At 40.6% G+C, this 23,876-nt stretch overlaps 2 protein-coding genes across 2 annotated transcripts; one reads left to right on the forward strand and one right to left on the reverse strand.

Annotated features, from left to right (window-relative positions):
* Positions 1-890: 890 nt before the first annotated feature.
* cdk5rap1 (CDK5 regulatory subunit associated protein 1) lies at positions 891-10,893 on the forward strand. The gene is made up of 13 exons (XM_049573130.1): positions 891-1,409; positions 1,499-1,602; positions 1,678-1,712; positions 1,890-1,990; positions 2,062-2,272; positions 2,419-2,539; positions 4,410-4,640; positions 4,832-4,929; positions 5,047-5,102; positions 6,726-6,856; positions 6,966-7,115; positions 8,687-8,827; positions 10,747-10,893. Exons 1-13 carry the CDS (start codon positions 1,133-1,135, stop codon positions 10,891-10,893), a joined length of 1,803 nt encoding a protein of 600 aa, XP_049429087.1. The 5' UTR covers positions 891-1,132.
* LOC125886832 (bactericidal permeability-increasing protein-like) lies at positions 10,081-23,023 on the reverse strand. The gene is made up of 16 exons (XM_049573168.1): positions 22,911-23,023; positions 19,870-19,977; positions 19,664-19,778; positions 19,420-19,551; positions 19,177-19,332; positions 18,982-19,045; positions 16,219-16,279; positions 16,047-16,138; positions 15,776-15,952; positions 15,636-15,695; positions 15,388-15,555; positions 15,231-15,298; positions 15,084-15,126; positions 14,939-15,002; positions 12,740-12,816; positions 10,081-12,571 (listed from the first exon to the last, which is right to left on the reverse strand). The coding sequence occupies exons 2-16, from the start codon at positions 19,970-19,972 to the stop codon at positions 12,530-12,532; spliced, it is 1,422 nt and encodes a 473-aa protein (XP_049429125.1). The 5' UTR covers positions 19,973-19,977; positions 22,911-23,023; the 3' UTR covers positions 10,081-12,529.
* Between the last annotated feature and the right edge of the window lie 853 nt (positions 23,024-23,876).

Raw genomic sequence — 23,876 nt, forward strand, 5'->3', positions numbered from 1 at the left:
CTTACTGGACATTATGAAAAAAAAGCATAAAGTAGAATACATCTGAACAGCTCTCTGAAACATTACAAGAAGACATTATGTTTTATTAACGAGACCTTTTACAGACTCAAAATGTTGTCGCCTTGTATTTAACAACTGGTGCTACAGGTGGATAGACAGCATGTCAATAGACAATGTCTCCTCTCATAAACAGTACATCAGTGCATTCTGTCACTGGAATATTAATAAATAATGATATATTTTATTTTGATGCCACCCCACTCTTCCCCTCCCCACACCTCTCGTCCTTGGGCCCGAGTTTGCCACCATAACGTGAAAAACAGTTGTGAGCTGTCTCAATCACCACAGTGTGGTCAGCTTTTAAGACTGACTCAAGACTGTGGTGATTTATTAAAAGCCAATTTTGAAGATTTCGCCGACGTCCGGAACGTTGTTGTACAGAAAGGTTTCTAGACGGACCATGATGCTGGACGTACCAGGGACGTCTTTGGCTTGTTGGCAGTCAAGATGATTCCCTGTCGTCTTCTTACATCTTTGCTGAGCAGCACACCGTAAGGTGCGTTACCATCCTCTTTTTATCTGTCAAGGCCTTCAGAACATAGAGAAACAATGTAGAAATAAAAACGACAGAGTGAAATACAGTTGGCTCCTGACACTACGCCATATCTAGAAATTAGTAATAGAAAAATAGTTAACAACCTATTTTACGCTTGTGCACATGAATCTTAGCTTATGTCAAATATTTCCGAGATAATTTAGGTAGCAGTGATATGTAAGGGAAACATTTCTGTCACCGTACCTAAAACTCATTTTTATTGGCGGGAGACCTTCCATGTTTTGACAGGTAAATGTTTTTTCCGAATTTTCTTAACGATACTTTGTAATGGGGAGATGCTGCTCTTGATATTTAGACATCTTCGGCTCCACATGATATGAGTGCCTGAATGACATTTATCCACCGTAGCTAGCAGTTGAATAGTAATGTATTCAGAAAGATAAACAAGGTACAAAATGTTAGCTACTGAGTAGCGTTAAAAAAAAAAAAAAAGCTAACTGCAGTGTATGGTGACTCAGTCAGAGCTAACTCTGACAGTCGGCTAAAAGCCTTTGCTGGTTAGTTAGCTAACTAACCATGAAGTACCTGAGTAAACTCTTGTTTACCATTCCCCAACACTGGAGACCCCTCAGGTGTATTCACCCCAGACATTGTTCTAACTTAGCGAACACTAGTGTGACTAAAAGACAGAGGAAGACAACTGTAAACAAGTTCAAGAGTCAGATATCATCAGGTCCAAGTTTCCAGGATTTCATCAAAGGAATTTCAGTGAATAAGACTCATGTTGCTGATGATGAAGAATACAAACATAGTTATCTCTCTGAGGACTTGGACATGGGGAATTCAAGGAAAGGTTAGTCTGCATCACTGAAAGCCATCAAGTTAATTTTGATAGTGTGGAACAACAACAACAACAACAAGTGTTTTGTGTTAATATTACAGTGTATTTTGAAACCTATGGATGTCAAATGAATGTCAGCGACACAGAGATAGCCTGGTCCATACTGCAGAGGAAGGGATATCAGCGCACAGTAAACATAAGTGAGGTAAAGAATAGCTTTTTAAGATTTTAACATCATTTATATTCAAACAGGTGACTAAACAAATGACTGTGCTTACAGGCAGATGTTGTCCTTCTGGTAACATGCTCCATAAGGTAAGATAATGTAGCAAAATGTTACGTTTTCAGTAATAAGCTGAAAAAACTTTTGCTGTAAGTAAAGATTTTACAATGTTTAACCCAACTCGCTAAAATTGTCATTAAAATGCCTCCATGAGACCAGACAAACTAAATCTGATACACCAGCTAATGGACAGACATTTCTTTTTACAGAGAAAAAGCTGAACAAACAATATGGAATAGACTACAACAACTGACAGCTATGAAGAGGAGACGGTTAAAGACTCACACACCAATGAAAATTGGGATTTTAGGTAAGTGAGGTCACTCATATACAGATGTTTGAGTACAGATGTAGAAGATCTTAATGGCTGTGTTTGTCCAGGGTGCATGGCAGAAAGACTAAAGACAGAGCTTTTGGAGCGGGAGAAGCTTGTAGACGTTCTCGCTGGTCCGGACGCCTACAGGGACCTTCCTCGCCTCTTGACTATAGCTGATGGAGGTCAACAGGCAAGCAACGTGCTGCTGTCATTAGAAGAGACCTACGCTGACGTCATGCCCGTTCACCACGCTCCTCAGGGGAACAGTGCTTTTGTGTGAGTGTGCAAGCTGTTCCCTGAACAACTATGGTTTTTGGAGGAAGTGGTCAAATTCATCCTCACCTCGTGTCATTGTCTCCAGCGACACTGTGGCTTTATAGCGCAACTTCTGATGATTTTGTGTGCGTCTCTTGCACTGGCAGGTCCATCATGCGAGGCTGTGACAACATGTGTAGTTACTGCATCGTTCCCTTCACCCGAGGGAGAGAGAGGAGTCGACCGGTCAGCTCCATACTTGAGGAAGTTCGCATGCTCTCTGACCAGGCAAGTTAAACCCTCAACGCTTATACTTCTATACTTATACATCCCTACACTGGTAGCAGTACTAAGGCAATTACAAGAAAGTTCTCTAATTTAGGAAAAATGCTGCATGAAATTTATGAGGCAAAATATTAAAACTGAGAAAATCAATTAGTCCAAATGGTGCTTTAAAAAGCTAAGCCTATGTAAGTCTGTGCAGTACAGTAATGTACAGTACAGGCCAAAAGTTTGGACACACCGTCTCATTCAATGCATTTTCTTTATTTTCATGACTATTTACATTGTAGATTCTCACTGAAGGCATCAAAACTATGAATGAACACATGTGGAGTTATGTACTTAACAAAAAAAGGTGAAATAACTGAAAACATGTTTTATATTCTAGTTTCTTCAAAATAGCCACCCTTTGCTCTGATTACTGCTTTGCACACTCTTGGCATTCTCTCCATGAGCTTCAAGAGGTAGTCACCTGAAATGGTTTTCCAACAGTCTTGAAGGAGTTCCCAGAGGTGTTCAGCACTTGTTGGCCCCTTTGCCTTCACTCTGCGGTCCAGCTCACCCCAAACCATCTCGATTGGGTTCAGGTCCGGTGACTGTGTAGGCCAGGCCATCTGCCGCAGCACTCCATCACTCTCCTTCTTGGTCAAATAGCCCTTACACAGCCTGGAGGTGTGTTTGGGGTCATTGTCCTGTTGAAAAATAAATGATCGTCCAACTAAACGCAAACCGGATGGGATGGCATGTCGCTGCAGGATGCTGTGGTAGCCATGCTGGTTCAGTGTGCCTTCAATTTTGAATAAATCCCCAACAGTGTCACCAGCAAAACACCCCACACCATCACACCTCCTCCTCCATGCTTCACAGTGGGAACCAGGCATGTGGAATCCATCCGTTCACCTTTTCTGTCTCACAAAGACACGGCGGTTGGAACCAAAGATCTCAAATTTGGACTCATCAGACCAAAGCACAGATTTCCACTGGTCTAATGTCCATTCCTTGTGTTTCTTGGCCCAAACAAATCTCTTCTGCTTGTTGCCTCTCCTTAGCAGTGGTTTCCTAGCAGCTATTTGACCATGAAGGCCTGATTCGCACAGTCTCCTCTTAACAGTTGTTCTAGAGATGGGTCTGCTGCTAGAACTCTGTGTGGCATTCATCTGGTCTCTGATCTGAGCTGCTGTGAACTTATCCTCAGAAGCAGAGGTGACTCTTGGTCTTCCTTTCCTGGGTCGGTCCTCATGTGTGCCAGTTTCGTTGTAGCGCTTGATGGTTTTTGCGACTCCACTTGGGGACACATTTAAAGTTTTTGCAATTGTCCGGACTGACTGACCTTCATTTCTTAAAGTAATGATGGCCACTTGTTTTTCTTTAGTTAGCTGATTGGTTCTTGCCATAATATGAATTTTAACAGTTGTCCAATAGGGCTGTCGGCTGTGTATTAACCTGACTTCTGCACAACACAACTGATGGTCCCAACCCCATTGATAAAGCAAGAAATTCCACTAATTAACCCTGATAAGGCACACCTGTGAAGTGGAAACCATTTCAGGTGACTACCTCTTGAAGCTCATGGAGAGAATGCCAAGAGTGTGCAAAGCAGTAATCAGAGCAAAGGGTGGCTATTTTGAAGAAACTAGAATATAAAACATGTTTTCAGTTATTTCACCTTTTTTGTTAAGTACATAACTCCACATGTGTTCATTCATAGTTTTGATGCCTTCAGTGAGAATCTACAATGTAAATAGTCATGAAAATAAAGAAAACGCATTGAATGAGAAGGTGTGTCCAAACTTTTGGCCTGTACTGTATATGTAGTGGATTAATAATTCCAGCTCTCTCTGACGAGTATGTATGTGGTGGATGTTTTTTTGTTCAGGGTGTGAAGGAGGTGACTTTGCTGGGTCAGAATGTGAACAGCTATAGAGACACGTCAGAGGAACATTTCTGTGGCTCAGAGCCGACCACGCTCAGCCGCGGCTTTAAGACTGTGTACAGAACCAAACAGGGAGGTCTGCGCTTCTCTGACTTGCTGGACCAAGTGTCACTCATCAACCCCGACATGAGGATTAGATTCACCTCCCCTCATCCCAAGGATTTTCCTGATGAGGTGCATGACACACTTTACCCGCTGAACACACATTCTCAAAGCATTAAATCTCATTACAGCCCAACATAGATGTTCCTCAAAGCGCCTTTTTGCTATTTGATCACATTTTGCAACAACACTCTGCCACTTTCTGTGTAGGGACTTGGCTGATTGAAGCCTCCTGTCATGCTCTGTGTTGCTGGTGTTTACAGGTTTTGCATCTGATTGCGGAGCGAGGGAACATTTGTAAGCAGATCCACCTTCCAGCTCAGAGTGGCAGCAGCCAGGTCCTAACAGCAATGCGCCGTGGGTAAGTCAGCACTGTGCTTTTTTCCCCCCAAACCGAATTTTCAAAACTGTTTGTAAAGTTGTTGATGAAGTCTCACAAAGTGCTCTGATAGAGTGTCTTTTCTTATATAATATACAGCTACACAAGAGAGGCCTACCTGGATCTTGTCGAGAACATCAAGAGAATTATTCCAGGTAGGCTACAAAATGTCCGGCATCATTATTCCTTCGACTTTTAAGGATGGCAGGAGTATTGTTACTTTCAAGACATTTCACTCAAGCAAAGTAAAATTACCCCAAAAAACATGTGACGCTGTGTAAAATGTAAGTAAAGCAGAATTGTAGAATGTTAAAAAGATGATGGTTTCATTATTGGTTTGAAAGGGCTATCCTTGAAAGGCTCCGCTGTTCACAAGCAAGAACAGTCGAGGTTCACCACTCTGTGGAAAACTGTGTGGAGAAACAGTTCAACAGTTCAAGAACAACATTTCTCAACCAAGAATTGCAAAGAAGTTATTTTTGGTGTTTTCACCATTTACAACCCATAATATCAAAAGATTTGGAGAATCTGGAGAAATCTGTGCACGTCAGGGTCAAGGCTGAAAAGCATAATTGAATGGCTGTGACCTTTGACCCCTCAGGCTGCTCTGCATTAAAAACCAACGTGATTATAAAAAGCATATCACTACATGGACTCAGGAACACTTTGGAAAACCATTTTTTTTTTGCAACCAGATACAGTGCCGACTTCTCTGGGCTCGAGCTCGTCTGAGATGGACTGACACAAAGCGGAAACGTGTGTTGTGGTCTGATGAATCCACATTTCAAACTGTTTTTGGAAATCATGGATGTCTGTCCTTCTGGTGAAAGAGGAAAAGGACCATCCATATTGTTACCAGCTCAAAATTCAAAGCCAGCATCTGTGATGGTATGGGGCTGTGTTAGTGCCCATGGCATCATGGGTAACTTCACATCTGTAAAGACACCATGAATGCTAAAAGGTACATACAGGTTTTGGAGCAACATATGCTGCCATCCAGACGGCAGCTTTTTCAGGGACATCCCTGCTTATTCCAGCAAGACAATTAGACATATTCTGCATGTGTAACAGTGTTGCTTCATAGTAACAGAGTGCAGGTACTAGACTGGCCTGCCTGCAGTACAGACCTGTCTCCCATTGAACATGTGTGGCGTATTATGAAGCACAAAATACGACAATGGAGACCCCGGACTGCTGAGCAACTGAAGTCATATATCAAGCAAGACTGGGAAAGAATGTCACTTTCAAAACTTGAACAATTTTTTGAAACATGTTGCAGGCGCTAAATTCAAAAACCAGTAAAGGTTATCAGTTTGAACATCAGATATCTTGTCTTTGTGCTGTATTCAATTGAATGTAGGTCAGAAAGGATTTGCGAATGATTGCATTATGTTTTATTTACTTTGTCCTAACTGCTTTTGGAACCCTGGTGTTAGATGAATGTTAAAAGTAGGTCAGTTAATATGTATTTATTTCCTCAGTGTAAAGCTTTGTGTTATACTCCATTTTCAGTGTTTCATTTCCTTATTTGCCAGTCTGTGGGTTTCCATTCACATAACCAATGATCCAAGCATTTATTAGTACCAGAGCATGAGTGGGGCCTTTGAAACAGATGCAACTTGAAATGCAGCAAACTACAGTTACACATATTGCAGTGAAAGTATGTGTGTGTAAAAACCCAGCTGACAATATAACCAAAAAGCGCATTTGCTGTGGTAAATCATCTTGATATTGAAGTGTTTGGTCTGTGTTTAACATTAATGATGTGTGTGTGTCAGAGGTGAGTCTCAGCAGTGACTTCATCTCAGGCTTCTGTGGTGAGACAGAGGACGACCACCAGCAGACTCTGTCTCTGATCAGAGAGGTGGGCTACAACGTGGGCTTCCTGTTTGCCTACAGCATGAGAAAGGTGAGCTGTTGTGAGTTTATCATTTATCATTTTATTTTATAAAATGTTCTCTGAAGTGGCTTCATAAAAGATCTAGATTTAGTAACCGCTCTCATGGTTTCTCACTCAGAAAACTCATGCCTCCCATCGGCTACGAGACGACGTGCCAGCTGAGGTGAAGCAGAGGAGGCTGGAGGAGTGTATTACTGTATTCAGAGAGGAAGCTGCAAGGGTCAACACTGCTCTCATCGGCAGCACACAGCTTGTCCTGGTGGAGGGAGTGAGTACGGCACACATGACCGACACAACTCTCTGAAGATATCTGATTTATAAAAATGCATGAACAGATATGATACTCAGTGTCAATGATATTCCCTTAAACCTGAGTACAGGAAGTTTTATTTAAATTATTAATTTGTCTCTAAAATAAATCCAGACAGCAAAGACACAGCTGCCTCTCTGTATGTCGTCTGCCTGTGTTAAAGCTTAGGTTGAGATGGCACTGGCTAATTTTTGAGAAAAGTGTAACAGAAGATTGGGTGGTATTATCATAGTTTCATAATTTTAACTATGCTAGTAGTGTTGTTCTTAGCTTGGCTTGATCGGTGTGGGGCTGTTGATCGGCCCTCCGCTTTGGTTTTGATTGAATATCTCAACAGCTATAGATGGATTGCAGTTTTGGGTGTGCATGGTCATGTGGCAATGGTGGGCACTGCCTCCAGTACATCTGCGTCAACAACAATCAAACACATGAAAGTCAAAACTCAACATAATTTTTGTTCATCAGTCAAATGTCTATCATTAGGAAAAAGAAACAGTCACTGTGTTGTATGTACGAGTGTGTAAATTATTATTAGTTACATAAAATTCAGGATCATATGAAGCTCAGTGTCCTGGTCGTGTTTACATGATGCATTGTGCACAGGTGACAGGCATTTTAAACATCTTGTCAGCAGCTAAGATTGTCATTAAGCTTACAGCCACAATTTTGGGATACATACCATTTTTAGTTATCACAAATTCCTCCCAGAGCGGCGGCAGCACTCTCCATCGTCTGGTTTAAACCAGGTCAAATGACATCAACCCGTTATTTATGATAACCTGATCAGTGCATTGAGAGTGCGGCGCGGTACAGAGAATAAAAAAAACTATTGATCTACTAATTAATGTAGAGTGATTGATAATTTAATGAAAGGCTTCTCCAATAAAATTTCTTAGTCTTCTTTATTCTGGTGACAGCAGCAGATTGTGCACATCTCTGTCCTGTTATTAATTATTCATGACACTTTGGCAGCGCTCCAAAATACTGCAGCATTTTTCGGTATTACTGTGTCACCAAGTCTCCTCAGCATTTTTGCCTTCAAATTTTAAGACTCACAGCAAACAGCCAGCTCTTGTTTTAGCGTGTTTATAGTATCCATTACTGTAATGGTTAATTTTTGGGACAAAAAAGGGCAGGATTTGTGAGTTGGGACAGCTGCTCGTAATTCAGGACGTCTAATCACCCTGTATATACATAAATGTATATATTCCTTATAAATATAAGACATTTTCCCTTTTATTTTCTCTTTTAGTACCACTTTTACCACTACACCTACATTTCGTCGTACAATCCTATTTTGTATAATAACAATAATAAATCAGTTCCCTTTCCAGTATGTTGGTGAAAGGATTTATTGGCTCCTATAGGAAATATAGATATACTATATATAGTATAGAAATACATAAATTGAATTAGTAATGTGTGACGCTGCTCACAATGGATGGTAGTAGTCGTCCTGTACCACTGGGGGGTTACTGTAACCTGTTACCAGGCAACACCGCTCATCTCTGGTTTCCACTTTTATGCAGGAAAGTAAAAGATCTGCCAAGGACCTGTGTGGGAGAACTGATGGCAATATGAAAGTGATTTTCCCCAAAGAGGACGTTGCTGTTCAGCCTGCTGAATCCAACACGGCAGTGGTCAGCGCCGGAGACTATGTGCTGGTGAAGGTGCGGCTTAAAACATACAGATAGTACATCGTTTTACATGCTCTCCAAAATACAGCCAGACTGATACAGCCCATATTGTTAGTAGATATTTGTTTTCTGCACATATATTGGTAAACTGTATGTTGACTGATAAATAACATAATAGGTTGCAGAACAGAATGCCAAGGATATGTTTAAGGTCTTTTAGAAATGTTGTCATTTTCCATCAGAGAGCACTGACAAGGTTATTTTGCAACTGTGAAATGTTGCACTCACTCACAGCACATATCTTGGTCACTAGTCTTTAGTCCAGACATGTAAAGGCCTTGAAAACATATTTTCTCTTAGTATTTGTGTTGGGATCCTATATGGACACACTTCTCTGCTATAGAACAGGTTTGGCTGTCTCACACAAGACTTTTTGTATTTCATGTCTATGCCTCCAGCTGACATCAGCTGTGGCCAGAGGCATTATGTTTTTGGGTTGTGCCAGCGTCTGTATGCCCGTCTGTCCCATTCTGTTGAACGCGATATCTCAAGAACACCTTGAGGAAATATCTTATCTCTTATCGCAACTGTTTAAATTTGGTGTTCAAAGGTCACTTTGACCTCACAAAACCGGCCATAACTCAAGAATTCGTATGCTGATTATGCAAACTTTCACACAAATGTCTAACAGGATAAAATAATGAAGTGATGACATTTTACCTCCAAAAGGTCAACTTCACTGTGACATCATAATGTTCTGCAGAAACACTTTTCTGGCCATTATTCAACAGCATAACTCAGACACAGAAGGGGAGACATTTGGTCAGATACTGAATCGGTGACTCTAATTTTGGGTGTCCATCTTGAAACTGTGACTGTATTGATATTTTGCTGGGTTGAAGATGTGTGTGAAGCATCCATGTTTTAAAATTTGTAGCTTTTTTGCAGCAACATCCATATGTGAAGCATTGAGCCTGTCATGGCTCCATATGAGTCTGTACAGACATGGATGTAACTGTGACTTGACCATTTTGCAGAGACATACAACCACAAGGTGATCATTCTAGTTTTCTCTGTACTCCTCTCACCGGTTTAAAGTGGATGTGACTCAGTGGGGGAAAAAAACGTGTCACATACTTGCACCAATCAAGATTTAGAAAGAGAGTCTGCTCAAACAGCACACACACAGTCCCAGTAAAGCAGAATGGCTTAATTTTCAAGTGTTATTAACTCGTTTAGTCATAAATAAAATATTTGATAATATACAGACACACTCCACCAAGGAAGTTATGTATTTGGTTTATTTTTCAGCAGGATTACAGAAAAGCCACTGGCCCGATTTCAGGAAACTTGGTGGAAGGATGTAGCGTGAGCTGAGGAAGAATCCATTTAATTTTGTATCTAAATAATGAGGCGGATACACTGATTATTTTTCACTCTGGTAAACCCTGCAAGATAGGGCATTTGGCCTCGGCGGGGGTCTGTGTTGTCCGAGTGCCCGTTTAATTTAAATTGTGTTTTTATGTTGAAAAACTAATATAAGTTGATGCATTGTTATCTCAAATATTAAAGGTGCTTTTGCTCTCAAAACTATTGTAATAATCAGGCTCTGTTTTGAATATCAGGAACATTAACTTGAAAATGGAGATGAAAAACATGTTTCTCAAGTACCTAAAATGAAACATCCATCACAGGTGTTCAGATGCAGGCACACCTTTAATACAACAATGTAAAACTCGTGTCTTCCTGTGACACACCAACAGTCATGTAAAAAGGACAAGGTACCTATTCTACTATGAAGAGACGTTTTCCTGCCAGTCAGTGGCAGAGGAGGACATCATTTCAACAATTTTTCATCACAGTCAGGAGCTTTAATAAGGCATTATCTGTCACTTCACAAAGAGTTCATCATTTAATCCTTCTCTCTTTGATGTTTTGTGTCTGTTATATAGATACTGGCGGCCAACTCACAGAGCCTGAGAGGCCGGGCCCTCAGTCACAGCTCCCTGAACGGCTCCGTGAAGCACTGTGAGACTCTGCCAAGGCACCAGCTAGATGAACATGTGGACTCAGACTCAGCCATGATTGAAACATGTTGATTGACACAGGTGACACCACAAGAAACAAACTGTTAGTGTTTGGGAAAACTAGCACTCTGCCCTCTCTTGAATGACACTGAAGCAACATGGAGGCTGTTTATGGGAATGTTGGTCACCTTACAGTCACATAGGGTGATGAGTTATAAGAATGACAACATTATTTTGGAGAAACTCTATCCGACATCACGCTGCAGTGGCCACTCACATACGCGGCCATCAGACCAAATGTTGCCTGCAGTCCACAGGAGCAAGAAATAAAGTGTCTTTCTATTGTTAAATATATTTAAGTGAGTAAAAGAAATAAAGAATGTGTAACAGCTACAGTGCTACAAAGGAGAACACTCGCTTTGTTTGTGTTTGCGCATGTGTGTCTTTTGTAGCAATAAATTCACAACAGTAATGATAATCAAAAGAAATTCTACAGATCCCCAGGCAAACATTAACAAACTTGACAAAGACAAATACCCGCTTAGATGGGGGGATGGCTTTCACCCTCCACTTCCCCACAAATATACCATTTAAGTGACACTCCCAAAACACTGCACAAGCCTGCAGCTAATCGCCTCAACACCTGATTTGTTGTGAATGCAGCCTAAGGCCCCGTTTACAACTGGTGTTATCATGCGTCTTGGGCGCTTGGATCACAAGTGGACAGCTGCTCTATATCTGTCTGTTTACACCTGCCATTAGAGTGTGTCTCCACATGCGTCTCACGTGCACACTTGAGACTGTATCTAACTTCCCTGCTCTGCATGCAGACAAACATGTAAATCATTTCCATCTGCAAAGACCAGAAGACAAGCGCGTCCCCTGGTCCCGCCACCTCCATAGAGCTAGGAGATTACTGCTACAGGAGTGTGAGCTCAGCGTCAGAGACAGTTGGAATGTGGTCTGAGTGACTGAAACTCTAGATTGTTTGAGTGCATTCACACCTGTACTTTGAGCTGTTCGCTTGTGATCCAATCACCCAGGACGCATGTTAATAGCAGGTGTAAACAGGCCTAAGATGCTGAAACCAGTTTGGATGATGTAAATTATGTTTGTTTCACACATACAGCTATGACTGATTTGTTTTGTCTGGTACTTGATTGATGTCACAGCATATTTTGTAGGACTCTCCAAACTGCAGTAATAATATCATAGATCAGCACATTTGTAGAATCGCTCTGTGAGTCAGAAGCTTTGAGAGGCAATTTGTCCAAAGTCAGCAGTAGAAAGTGCTGTGATCTGCTTTGGAAGGAGCATGTTGTTTCAAAAAGATAATTGTGGTGACAGCAGCAGATCCTGTCCTGCAGATTGTGTCCTACTGTGACATGACTGCAGTGACCCTGTTGGAAAAGTTCACTGCCCCATCTACATTTAAATGTGTATTTATTCATGTGGAGAACCTGGTCTGAGTTTTCATTTAAAAGAAAAAGAGTATAAAAAAACCGAAACATGATAAAAACCTGAGGTGACATCCACATGCAAACAGGAGATCTGCATTTCTCTTGATCGTAGAGAAGTAATATTTGTACATTATTCAGTTTTTTCTTTGAAATTTCTGTCAGGTAGATAAAACTCTGGCTGCGATTGTGTCTTCATGGTGGCGTGTCCTCGTGCACAAATAAATCCTGTGAGTCTCCAGAAATGCCGTTTAACCACTGAACTGAACATCTGTCCCAATCAGCATATAGTCCTGGAGAAAACATGAAGCACAGCAGTTAAGAACAAATTCCAAATTAGAAATGATGTTGATCAACTCATAATTTAAGATGTTTACTTCGAGTTATTGGACCTTATTAAAATCCCTGTTATAAATTAAAAAAAAAAAATACAGCTTTATAGAAAATATCCAGTGTCTGACCTTCAGGACCTGAAGCTGCGTGTTCACAAGCTTCATCTTTCCAAGTGTAGGAAGTGGGTATCCCTTTGCAAGTTGAACTATGAAGCAGAATTCACATATGTAGATAAACTTACTGCACAAATCCAATAAGGCAAGCACTGACAGTGATGTTATTACAAGTAGCAGGGGCTTTATACTAAGTTTTAATTATATAGTACAAATCATGCAGCTCAAGGTTCTTCACATGAAAAGATAGAATACGGATGAAATAGATAAAATAAAAAAGAGATACAAAAAAGTACAACATATAATGACCTTAGGATAAGTGGACTATTAGTGAGTTTAAAACTGGTTCAATATAATTACAGTGAGAATGAAAAAAAGTAAAAATATAGACACTAGCAATGTGCAAGAGGGTAAAATATGATGTTAATAAATACAAAGCTCTTAAAAAAAGGCAATTAAGTTGACTTTTCTTTCAGTTAAACCTGCATTAACTGATTTTGGTAACACTTTCTATGACGCCCACACCCATAATGCATTGTAAACATACTCAGAATGTGTTATAATCTGCTTATAACACTGTATTAGTATAAGCACTCATACATATCGTAAAGCTTTATAGAAATAATTGGAACACAATGTAAAGCATTTTATATTGACTTAGAAGGCCAAGTACCTTAATACTTCATATTTGTCGGTCACTCACTAACCTTGTTTTTGCAATGATCATCATAGTGTATTATATTAGCAGTATGGTACTTGGTACTTATAATGTTGTATTAGTATTTTTACCTAAGCCAGGCATTTGAATCCTTCACCACTGCTACTGACGCACATTTACAGCATCACAAATGTTCTGCCATTCCCAGGGCCAGTTGCACAAAGCACCTTAAGTTTGCTTCTTAAGTATGACACTTAAGGCTTATTGAAAGACCTCACTAATAACTGACTGGAAAGATCTTGCTGCATAAAACCGCAGAGCTATTATTAGTTGTGAAGGGGCTGGAAGCAGCCTTGGAAAGTTGAGTGATCCAGTTCCAGACGGTCACAATCATAGTCTGACTTCTGGTAAAATTTTAAGTGCAGAATCATCATTAAGCGTGTCCATCGGGCTCTCCTGGTCACAGAACACTCCTCTCAGGATGCCTTCATTTTTCTCATTTATCTCCATAAACTCAACCACATTGCAGTTAAGATGGAGTCAGAGGTACTTTATGTTTTGTCCTTTCTTTGGTTACTAAGGTTCTTTGTGCAATAGTTAAACAAACTTTAAGCAATACCTTAAGTGTAAGACCAAGATAAGGAGAAAAACGTACATCCTTAAACATTTTTAGAAAACCTTAAGAAGAAGACTTGAGGTTGATGTTTGATGTTTTGTGCAACTGATTTTTTTTTTTTTTTTCAAGGAAACCTTAACTCGGACTTGAAGGAAAATCTTAACTTAAGTTTCTTTGTGCAACTGGTTGCTGGTTTTTAAATCATCAACACCAGTACTGACACTCTGGAAAATCACATTTGCTTAAAGTTTATTTAACAGTGCATTGATTTCACTACTGCCGATCTTCTTCCTCTTCTTACAGCCTTTGTTTGATGGCATTTCTCCAATTCTTGGTCATGTGCCGGGGTGTTTGCACACAGCACAACACCCGCTCTTAAATAGCGTTTAGGTTGTGTTACTTATGTTAATAGGTAACTTATGATCAAATGGGATTCATCATTGAGCCCATCTGAGTAAGAGGAGATTTGTTGCATCTAGAGTTGGCTTCTTCTCTTTTTTTTTCTCTTGATAGAAAATATAAGAGATCTTTATGAAAGAGCCCAAGGTCTCCAGTGTTTTTCTTTGGTGAATATAATATGCTTCTGTAGAAACTTGACTTAATCTACAGAAACCTGAACACGGTTGCTTCCAGGACAGTAATGTTTTGTATGAAAATATAATAGTGTGATAGGACTGTGGGGGATAAAAAAGGCTGAGAACCTCTGGTATAGTCTGCTTAAAATGAAGGCATGAGTTAGGTCCTCTGCATCATTATGGATCCAGAGGAGTTTACTCTCGAGGAAGAATGTTTTGTAGCAGCACTGCTGATGTTGGATTTGAAACTTAAATCGGAGTCTAAAGAATGACCAAATGCAAACTTTTAACTGCATGCAACAGCCTGAGTACATGACATGGCACCAAGTTCATGAAGAGTACAAACTGAAAAAGAAAGAACTCACCGTTCAGTTTAGGTATCACGACCACTTTGAGGACCATTTGGAGGATGTTGTCGAGGGATCTGACCTGCAGGTTATAGTTAGGGTTCATTTGTTATGTTGGTGATGATGGTGCACACTGTGATTCATATTAGAATGCTGTTCTCACCTGAAACTCTCCCACATAACTTGTCTCTAGGGTCAGATCCATTCTGTGCAAATTAGGCAAAATTAGGCTGTGATGTTCATCTTTACAAGGACCTTTTGGCCCCATTTTTCTCCTCTGAGAACAAGTAGCGATTTTTAAGTAACTCACTCGTTAAGGCTGACAGCTCCAGCCAGCCTCATTCCACTGACAAACACTTGGGCGCTGACACTAGTCTCCTGTAAAGTCAACATGGTGAGAAAGTTACTTTTTGGTGTTTCTTTGAACCACACAAATGGCTTTTTATCATGCTGACTGTGTCACCTACCAAGTTCAGGACAAAGAGAGGGGAAAGTGTGGCGTTGGGTTGGATAGCGTAGGCCGTCACTGTGCCAGTGGCCTGAATGGTCACGTTGTTAGCTTCAAAAGTGATGACAGGGTTTTTCACTGTCTTCACCAGCAGTTTCATCATCAGACCTGGGAAACGCTTGGCAACCTGAAAATACATAGATACATAGTTGAGAGATTGCTAATAAAGATAACGCTCCTTATAAATTGAGTGGAATGTGTTTTCACCTGTGGGATGAAGACTCCAAATGTCTTGGTGTTGAGTCGGATGGGAGAGCCTTTTGGGATCTGTAGGTAGAAAGGTTACAGATCAGTGTGACGTGATCACGAGAGTAGAATGATGAGGGAATCAGGAGGCTGCAGCTCACCATATCATCAGTGATGTACAGGCTGAGGAGTCCAGCTCTGTTGTAGACGAAGGCTGCAGAGTCAGCGGTGAAGGCAGACAGGCCGATGTACAACATGTTGTTGATCTGGGGTGGCAGAGAAAAGGCTGCGGGGGAGAACGGAGGCTCCTGATGCTTCCCAATGTTGTAAAATTCACCCTTAATGAAAAAGAAACAACACAGACAATAAAGTAACGACATGACCATGACTGTCTGTTAGATATAAACTGCACAGTGTAGAACACTTCTTTACCTTCAAGCTCAAGTCTATTGAAGACGAGGAGACTGTGGGTGATGACACCATGGAATATTCAATCTCTGCGTACTGGTCCACCTTGGCTACAACTACAAGAAGGTAGAACATCTCTTATATATTCAGAATCAATGAAACATTCAAACATTTCACATAAAAAATAATGATTTACCATTGAGAGTTTTTAGCTGAGGGTTCAAATCAGATACAGCATCAGCCACCAGAGGGCAGATCTGCAACAAGAAAGACCAGAAAAAAAATGTATGCCCAGACTCCAGAAGAATCTTACACAATGATTTCTGACTGGAGAAAACTGTTTCTGCTGTTTCTTTTCACTCAGTCTGAGAACTTCTTATCATATCAGTTATATATTCTGAAGAGGTTGCATTCTCAAAACATCCTAAAACTAAAAGCTGCTCCTAACCGGCTGCGTAAAAAAAAAAAAGGGAAAAGAAAGTGCAGAAACAGGGAACATGCATATCTTGACATTCAGTCATGAAACAGAAAATGCACTTTCCAGACCCAGTGGTGGAACATCATTTACTCACGTACAATTTTATGTAGTCATAGTTTACGTGAGCACTCTAATTTTCTTTATACTTATGTTCCACTGTACTTGAGCTGGAAATATTGCACTTTTTACTCCACTGCATTTATCAGATAGCAATAGGTACTATATTATTTACAAAAAAAAAATCACTCAATAAGCTTAGAAAATACGTAGCTTAGTCTCATAGAAGTATTTCAAATGGACAAGAAGTCAACATTACGTGGCAGTGGGCTTGAAATGTAAAAATGCAAAAGGAAAGTCAATGAGAACCTTTTGTTGTGGTGGACACACATATTAAGTATGAAGAGTGAAAGAGGCCATGTAGGGTGTGTGGGAGGTGTGTTACATGGGCAAACAGACATGGACTTTTAACCAGGAGACTGCTATTCGTGTCTCATGTGAAACCAGAAGTAAACTTAGTCATGTGACTTCACGGACTTCATGTAAGTTTATGTCACTTATGTCCCATACATAATTATTTAATGAAACCACAATCTATTTGTAGCTACATGACTGTACGGACTTTATGAAACTACACAAAGTATTGTACTTTGCATAACTATGCAAAATACATATGTTTACATCACTTACGTCCTGTACATAGTTATTTTCACCCAAACCATGACATTTTCCCAAACTTAACCAAGTTTTTTTTTTTCTCTAAATCAAACCTAAGTCCCTCAGTTTCCCAACAAAACTGTGACCATTCATGATAGACTTTCCATTGGCATTGTTTTTGTGTTGCCAGTATGTAATTTTAACACATTTCATGCACACCACCATGCAATGTGTTGTTAGGAATTTGTGCCCATTTCATGTATTTCTGTGAGACTGTGTTAGAAGGTGAAAGATTAAACCACCAACCCATATTAACAGATGTCTAAGAGTTGTTAGCAGATCTACCAAAAGCTGATTTCCCCTCTAAACTTCTCAGATGGTTTTATTTGAGTAACTTTTCAGGGCTCAAAGAGATCAAATTATCCAATATTCCACAAAAAAAAAACAATACAAAGCAAGGATTATTACAAGTCCAAATAATGAAAAGTTGGCGTATCAGAAGTTTGTTTCGTCTCTCCTCTCCTGTTACTTGTGTTACGATCCCTCAGATTTATCTTGGACACTTTAGATGGGGTGCGTCCTCCAGGTTGGGAAACACTAAACTACTTATGGGTATAGAAAATATGTAATACTGAGAGAAACTTCTAAAGGTGCAGCAGGTTACTATTTTTAGAAATAACTTTTTGTCATATTTGCTGAAACTGTCACTGAATCCTGACAGTCGTACACGAGACAGAAGTCCTGGGAAGACCCATGTTTGTCCTCCTCCTAGTGCTCTTAATGGCATTTTCAAGAATCCACTGTGTTTGAACGAAAACAACCAATCAGAGCCAGCATGAGTCTCTAACTGACAGTCGATAGCCCCTTTTACATCGCCTGTTCAAGGTGGGAATATCATGCCATTATATAACCCTGCTGTTCTGTATAAATGGTACGAGTGCGAAATGGGGGGACAAAGTTGTCTTGCCTTTAAGCCAGCAGCGGATGTGGTAACAGCACCAAATCGATTTCTGGGGGCAGGCAGGACAGGACAAGGAGCTAACAGTAGTTAGCTGGTAACTCAAAGAAGAAGACCAGCAATTGAAAATGTCTTCAAATTGGGAAAATAATGAGGACCAGGAGCTTGTTACCCTCCAAGCAGAGGACAAGATCAGCTGCCATATGGCAGAGACAGTAAATGATTGTTATCACAATGTTATGCCATTATTGTTGTTACAAAGCACAGCCAGCACGTATGTTGTGTTACACGTCATGCCCGCCATGCCACTTTTGCTTCTGGGATGCTGTTTAAAATCATACACTGTAGTGACAGAATGCCACCATTGTTTGGTTCTATGTAAAAATGCAAAGGCAGTGTAAAGATGTGACTTTATAGCGGCCCTATATGTGTGAGAAGGACTAATCACTGCTTGTGCACACACCGCACAGCCCCCCTCCCCCAAACATGCTCACACTCAGTCAAGCTCAATATCTTGACTGAGTGAGCTTTGCAAACACAATGGCTGAGAAACAACCACCAGCAATGTAAAAACTGCCCGTCCTTCCTTTTCCATGTCGACTGCTGCTGGCAGCCCAGCGTGTGCACGAGCAGTGACTGACACGCAGTTAGAGAGGAGGAGCCGGAGGAACCTGTTTTGTTCCCAGATGATCTGTCTCATGTAGGCTGCTACTGAGAGGATACAGTGACTGTTTGAGCTAATATGACAAAAGAAAAAAGTTGCCTACTGTAGCTGTAACTGCATTTAGGAGGATTCCTTGTTGTAAATAAGATACTTAGTGAATACTACCACAGAGAGGAAGGGGGATGATCAAAAACAGTAGTCTCACCTGTTTCTGCAGTGCATTACGTAAAGCCTTATCAATGAAGTTTTTAAAGAGATTGTACAGCCAGCTGAAACAAAAAGCAATCACAGGAATTAGGGCAGTGTGCAGTGTGTCAGGCATGGGAAGGAAAGAGGTGGACACTCACATTGCATTCCCTCATTTGAGTTTAATCATAGTACACAGCAGGGTTTCTGTTACCTGGCTCCACCGTGGAATTTGATGCTCGCACTGCCCACATTGGCTGCACAGTTGACGCTACTGACTGTAGGTCGACCTGTCTCGTCACTCTTTATGGCAATACTTGTAGTAACAGTGAGTGCGTCGACTTTCAAATCAAAAGATCCGCTGTCCTTTCTGTGAAGAGAGGAGTCACTGCTGTAGCAGATATATCTCAAAATGGATTTAATGTAGTGTTTTAGGAAGAAACGTTTTCTCACTCACATTATTCTGAGGTACTTGACCCTCCAGTTTCCGTGCAGACTGATGAAGGCGTTACCAATGGAGAGTCTGACTCCAGTCCCTGGCACCAGATCCACCGCAGACTTTGGTAATCCCACATCTACTATTTGCATACTGGAAGAGACAGCATGCATGTTTGAAAAGGCACTTGGAGGAAAAAATACCACCTTAAGTATCCCAGTTTCATATAGAATTTACAAGATCGTTAAATAAACTGGTGCATTACTTTGACAGGCTGTACTGGACCTTGCCAATGGGAGACACCTCCTGTGTCCCTGAAAAATCTGGAACTTTGATGGTTTTGAGTCTCTGCTGGATCGAAGCCATCCCCAGTTGTCTGCCTAGCAAAAGGCAGTTAAGGGAATTTGATGATGAAACTCTGGAGAGATCAGGGCTTTCCAACTGAATGAGGAAACATGCTGCAAACCTTACCATATTCAAGACCTTTTTCCGTTAGCTTGACCTTTACTCCAGGATTGATGCTTAAAGTCACAGGGATTAAAGCCCCCAGAGTGAGCCAACAGCACAGGAACATCTTGACTGTTGGGTGATAAAAAGGACAGGATCATCATCAAAACACATGACAAGACACCACAAACCAGGCCAAACCAAATTTCTGCTTTTGTCTGGTTGACCTGTTTGTTGTTCTGCAAGAAAAGTTTGAAAAGCAATAAATCACAGCTTCTTCTTTTAGAGGAATGCTTCTTCTTTTTATTACAAGTTACTGATTCCTTTTTCAAAATGTCCCATTTATAAAAGATGATCTTAATCTGATATAACTTGTGTCAGTGGCTTCTCCTTACAGCACACCCCCCCTTTTTAAATTAATGTCAAGATTTACTCCTTTCCATGATCAAGACAGTCTAAGATAGAGTTGCATGCATAGTTTGTTAATCATTTTCTAAATAATGCAAAAATATAAGAAACTTGAAGAGCCAAACTGAAGTCACATTTGTGGAAGCGGTGTAGGACACATGGTGCATGAAGTTCTGCAATCGAAACCCTATGCTGATAAACGTACAATAGTATTATCAACAAAATAAACTTTAAATTGACAGATATATTGACAGATATAATGGAACTAGATGACAGTTAGCTTGTGGTGCTCAAAGCAGAAAAAGGGTTACATACATTTGGAAAAACTCAACATCAATGTCCTCTTTCAGAAATCATGATCTGGTTACTCAAGATAATCCACAGACCTTGCTGTGAGCACTTTTGTGTAGGAACTATTTTCTTTCTACTGACCTACACCTACCAACCGTATCAGAGTGCAGAAGGAGGTGTACATCTACTCATGGATGATTGGCTTGTGCTTGTAAAGGTGCTGACACACCAAACCGACATCAAAGAACTAGCGGCGACGAAAGCCAACTGTTACATCGCCTCACGTCACCTCATGTCACTCTGTGTCAGTTGCATTTGAACACACTACAAAGACTCCATCCGACAGCCAACTAGCACGTACGTTCTGCGCCTGCGTGAGAGGAAATAACTCAAAAAGGGAAACTGGAAGTCTGAGGAATGCATGAGATAAACAAAGTAGCGGTTGCCTACTGCTGTTATAAACCAAAAGAAGAAGAAGAAAAAGTTTTTTCAAAGAGAGTGGTACATCCTGTCAGCTGAGGGGTTTCCTATCTGTGCAGTCAAGCACCGCAGCACCTCCACAGACTATTACATCCAGACGGTCCCAGTGTTTCCTCTGCAGGCTCCACTTCACTCAGCTGCCCGACAAACCCGCTGCTTCTTCCCACTTTAACCTGAATAACAAAACGGGGCTCGGTGCTCTGGTTGGATCCAAATGGGGAGCCGGGGCTAGCTGGGAGGCTAGTGGAGGCTAACTGACTGTGCTTCCCTCCAGTCATGCTGTGGCTAACACTCTGCTAGCGTCCCAGTTAGCCCTGGTTCTCCGTTTGGATCCAACTGGAGCACCGAGCCCCAGTAGAAAAAAAAAAATTGTTCCTACATGCAACTACTGCCAACAAGGTTTGCAGATTACTTTGAGTTACCAGGTCATGATTACTGCAAAGAGACATTGCTTTTGAGTTCCTCAATTGTATCTTTTGCACCTAAAGCATCACAAGCTGAGTGCCATCTACTTCTATTATATTCAAGAGAAGGCAGACATCTTTGTGGCCGATATCTCCAACACTGTGCAACTCCCCCCTAAACAGTCTAGACTGATGAATCACACTACAGGGAAGAGGAAAATGTGTAACTTTGCTTTTGGGGTGACCTATTCCTGTAAAATATGGAAAGTAAAAGTACTGGTCTTGCATGTGACTCATATATGACTGTCTCAATAACATCTGGAATGTGACAAGAATTCACAAGCCATAGAGTTTGGAAACCAGGGGTTTAACTTTAACAATATATTGTATATATTGTAAGATATTTATGTGTTTTTAAATATTAAATTTTAATCTGAAAATGATCACCACTACAGACAAATTTCATGGAGTCAAAAGTACAGTATTTCCCTCTGAAATGTAGTGAAGTAGAAGTAAAGCACAAACAAAACTGACAGACATTAATTGAGTAAATGTGCTTTCCACTGCAGTCTTGGGTTGGGGAGTCGTGCCTCAGTGGAGGCCTGTGAAAGAGCTGACTGTCAGTGCTGCAGGAGAATCACATGACCCCTGATAAGTCAGCAGGCAAGCATGACTTTTATTAAATAAGGCTGGGATTAAAGGCCTAGTCCACCATGTTTGTCAATTTTGAATATGATCTCAATCACTGTAGAAAGATTTTACAGATGAAAAAAAGCACTTTTTGGAAAATTTGAATCATTGCATTTCTAAACACATTTGCAATATTTCAGTGTCTGCAAACACCGTAACTGTCACGGCGTACAATCAAGGGCTCCATCAGCTGTCTAAGAATGAAAAAAATCGAACTGATTCGATCTTGTACTTTGTTTTCTGGTGACGTTGCTTGAACCACAAAATGTAGCATGTTCCAGTTGACAGATTTAGGCTCTGAACATGTTTGTGAACAGGCTGAATAGTATAGACTGACTGAACTGACAAAAGACGTGTCACTATAAGTGGAAAGCTCTCTTAAAGAAGATTCTATGTGGGTCAAAAATGCAGTACAGGGGGAAGGTTTGCTCCCAACAAAAATTACTATGTGTCAAACCTGATACAAACAGTGAATTATCAAAGAGAAAAAACACTGCAAAAAACATGAGGTACATCAATGTATTCTTCAACAAATAACACTGTAATTGAGGCAGAGGTCGAAAAGCACATCCTTCACACCAAACAAATCATAATCAATTGCACACTTCAGGGCAGTTTATCCTCACTGGAATCTATCTTTGCAAAAAACATTTCCAGATACTACTGTACCATTCAAAGTTCCTTTTCACATCAAGGTTAGTGTGATAAATAGTCATTAGAAATAATAAGCTCTAAGAGCGAATGTAAGAAACTATCCAGGATATAATACAGTGAATATACACCCACTCTTACCTTAAGTAGCAGTTTGTCAGGTTTCTCCTGATGTGTCACTCCGGCTTTCAAAAAGGCAGAGTGAAAGAAGAAGGGAGGCACATGGCCTCTAATTTACTTACTCAATCAGGAAGTGAACTTGGCTCGGGGGCTGCCCCAAACAATGCAACAACCAACAAACTCACTGCTTCCTGCTCTCTTGTAATCTCTTCAAAATTACAAAATACTGTCAGTGCTCCTATCTTAGAGTTGTTTACAGAAACAACAAACTGTGAAAGTTACAGTTTCAAATGAATGACATGCTGGTTTTGATCTTTCTAGTTCCTTGTATCAATGCAGCATAAATACGGAACTCAAGCTGCTCAGTACAGAGGGGTAGCTTATTCCAGAAAGCGGGTTTAGTGAAAACTCTGAGTGTGTTAACCCTGAAATGAGGGAAACTCTGGGTTTTCAGTTCCAGAAAGAGAGGTAAATCAAACTCTGAGTCAATCACCATGGCAACTGAATCTGTGAACCTAACCTGCTCGCTGGCAGGTTTTCTTCACTAAACCCTGAGTTTTTCTCTGTCTCCTCCCGCTTGCACGCTGTTTCATTTCCTCATTCGTTCAGTCCGTGTCAAAGCTTGTATCGAAGTGCATTAATTAGCGGAGATTTACTGTCTGTCACAGTCTAAATCCTGCTGGATATTAGTTTGTTACTCAGGACTGTCTTAAGTAACTGAATTTATGCACGTCAATCATTTCTTTAGACATCAGTTTTTGTCTTTACATTCAAATATTACACAGCACGAACTCACCTTCAGCTCAGAATCAAACCTCTGTCCTTTGTATATTTATTATTTTTTATAACACTGTGCACAAGGATCAGACTGTCAGTCTGTTAGAGCAGCTCCCAAATGTTTATTGCACATAATGTGTAGGTCTAATTATTTAAATTTTAAAAATCGGTATGAAGCTTTAGACACGTAGTATCAATGACTAATGATCT

The sequence above is a fragment of the Epinephelus fuscoguttatus genome, linkage group LG1 (genome assembly GCF_011397635.1).
Source record: "Epinephelus fuscoguttatus linkage group LG1, E.fuscoguttatus.final_Chr_v1".
Classification (NCBI taxonomy): Eukaryota; Metazoa; Chordata; class Actinopteri; order Perciformes; family Serranidae; genus Epinephelus; species Epinephelus fuscoguttatus.

Coding starts and splice junctions, on each gene's coding strand:
- LOC125886832 (XM_049573168.1), bottom strand. CDS start 19,972: ATGTTCCTGTGCTGTTGGCTCACTCTGGGGGCTTTAATCCCTGTGACT. Junction 15,299..15,387: donor CTCTCTTTGTCCTGAACTTG/GTAGGTGACACA, acceptor TTGACTTTACAG/GAGACTAGTGTCAGCGCCCA. Junction 12,817..14,938: donor CGTGATACCTAAACTGAACG/GTGAGTTCTTTC, acceptor TCTGCTTCATAG/TTCAACTTGCAAAGGGATAC.
- cdk5rap1 (XM_049573130.1), top strand. CDS start 1,133: ATGAAGTACCTGAGTAAACTCTTGTTTACCATTCCCCAACACTGGAGA. Junction 4,641..4,831: donor CCAAGGATTTTCCTGATGAG/GTGCATGACACA, acceptor TGGTGTTTACAG/GTTTTGCATCTGATTGCGGA. Junction 8,828..10,746: donor GAGACTATGTGCTGGTGAAG/GTGCGGCTTAAA, acceptor TCTGTTATATAG/ATACTGGCGGCCAACTCACA.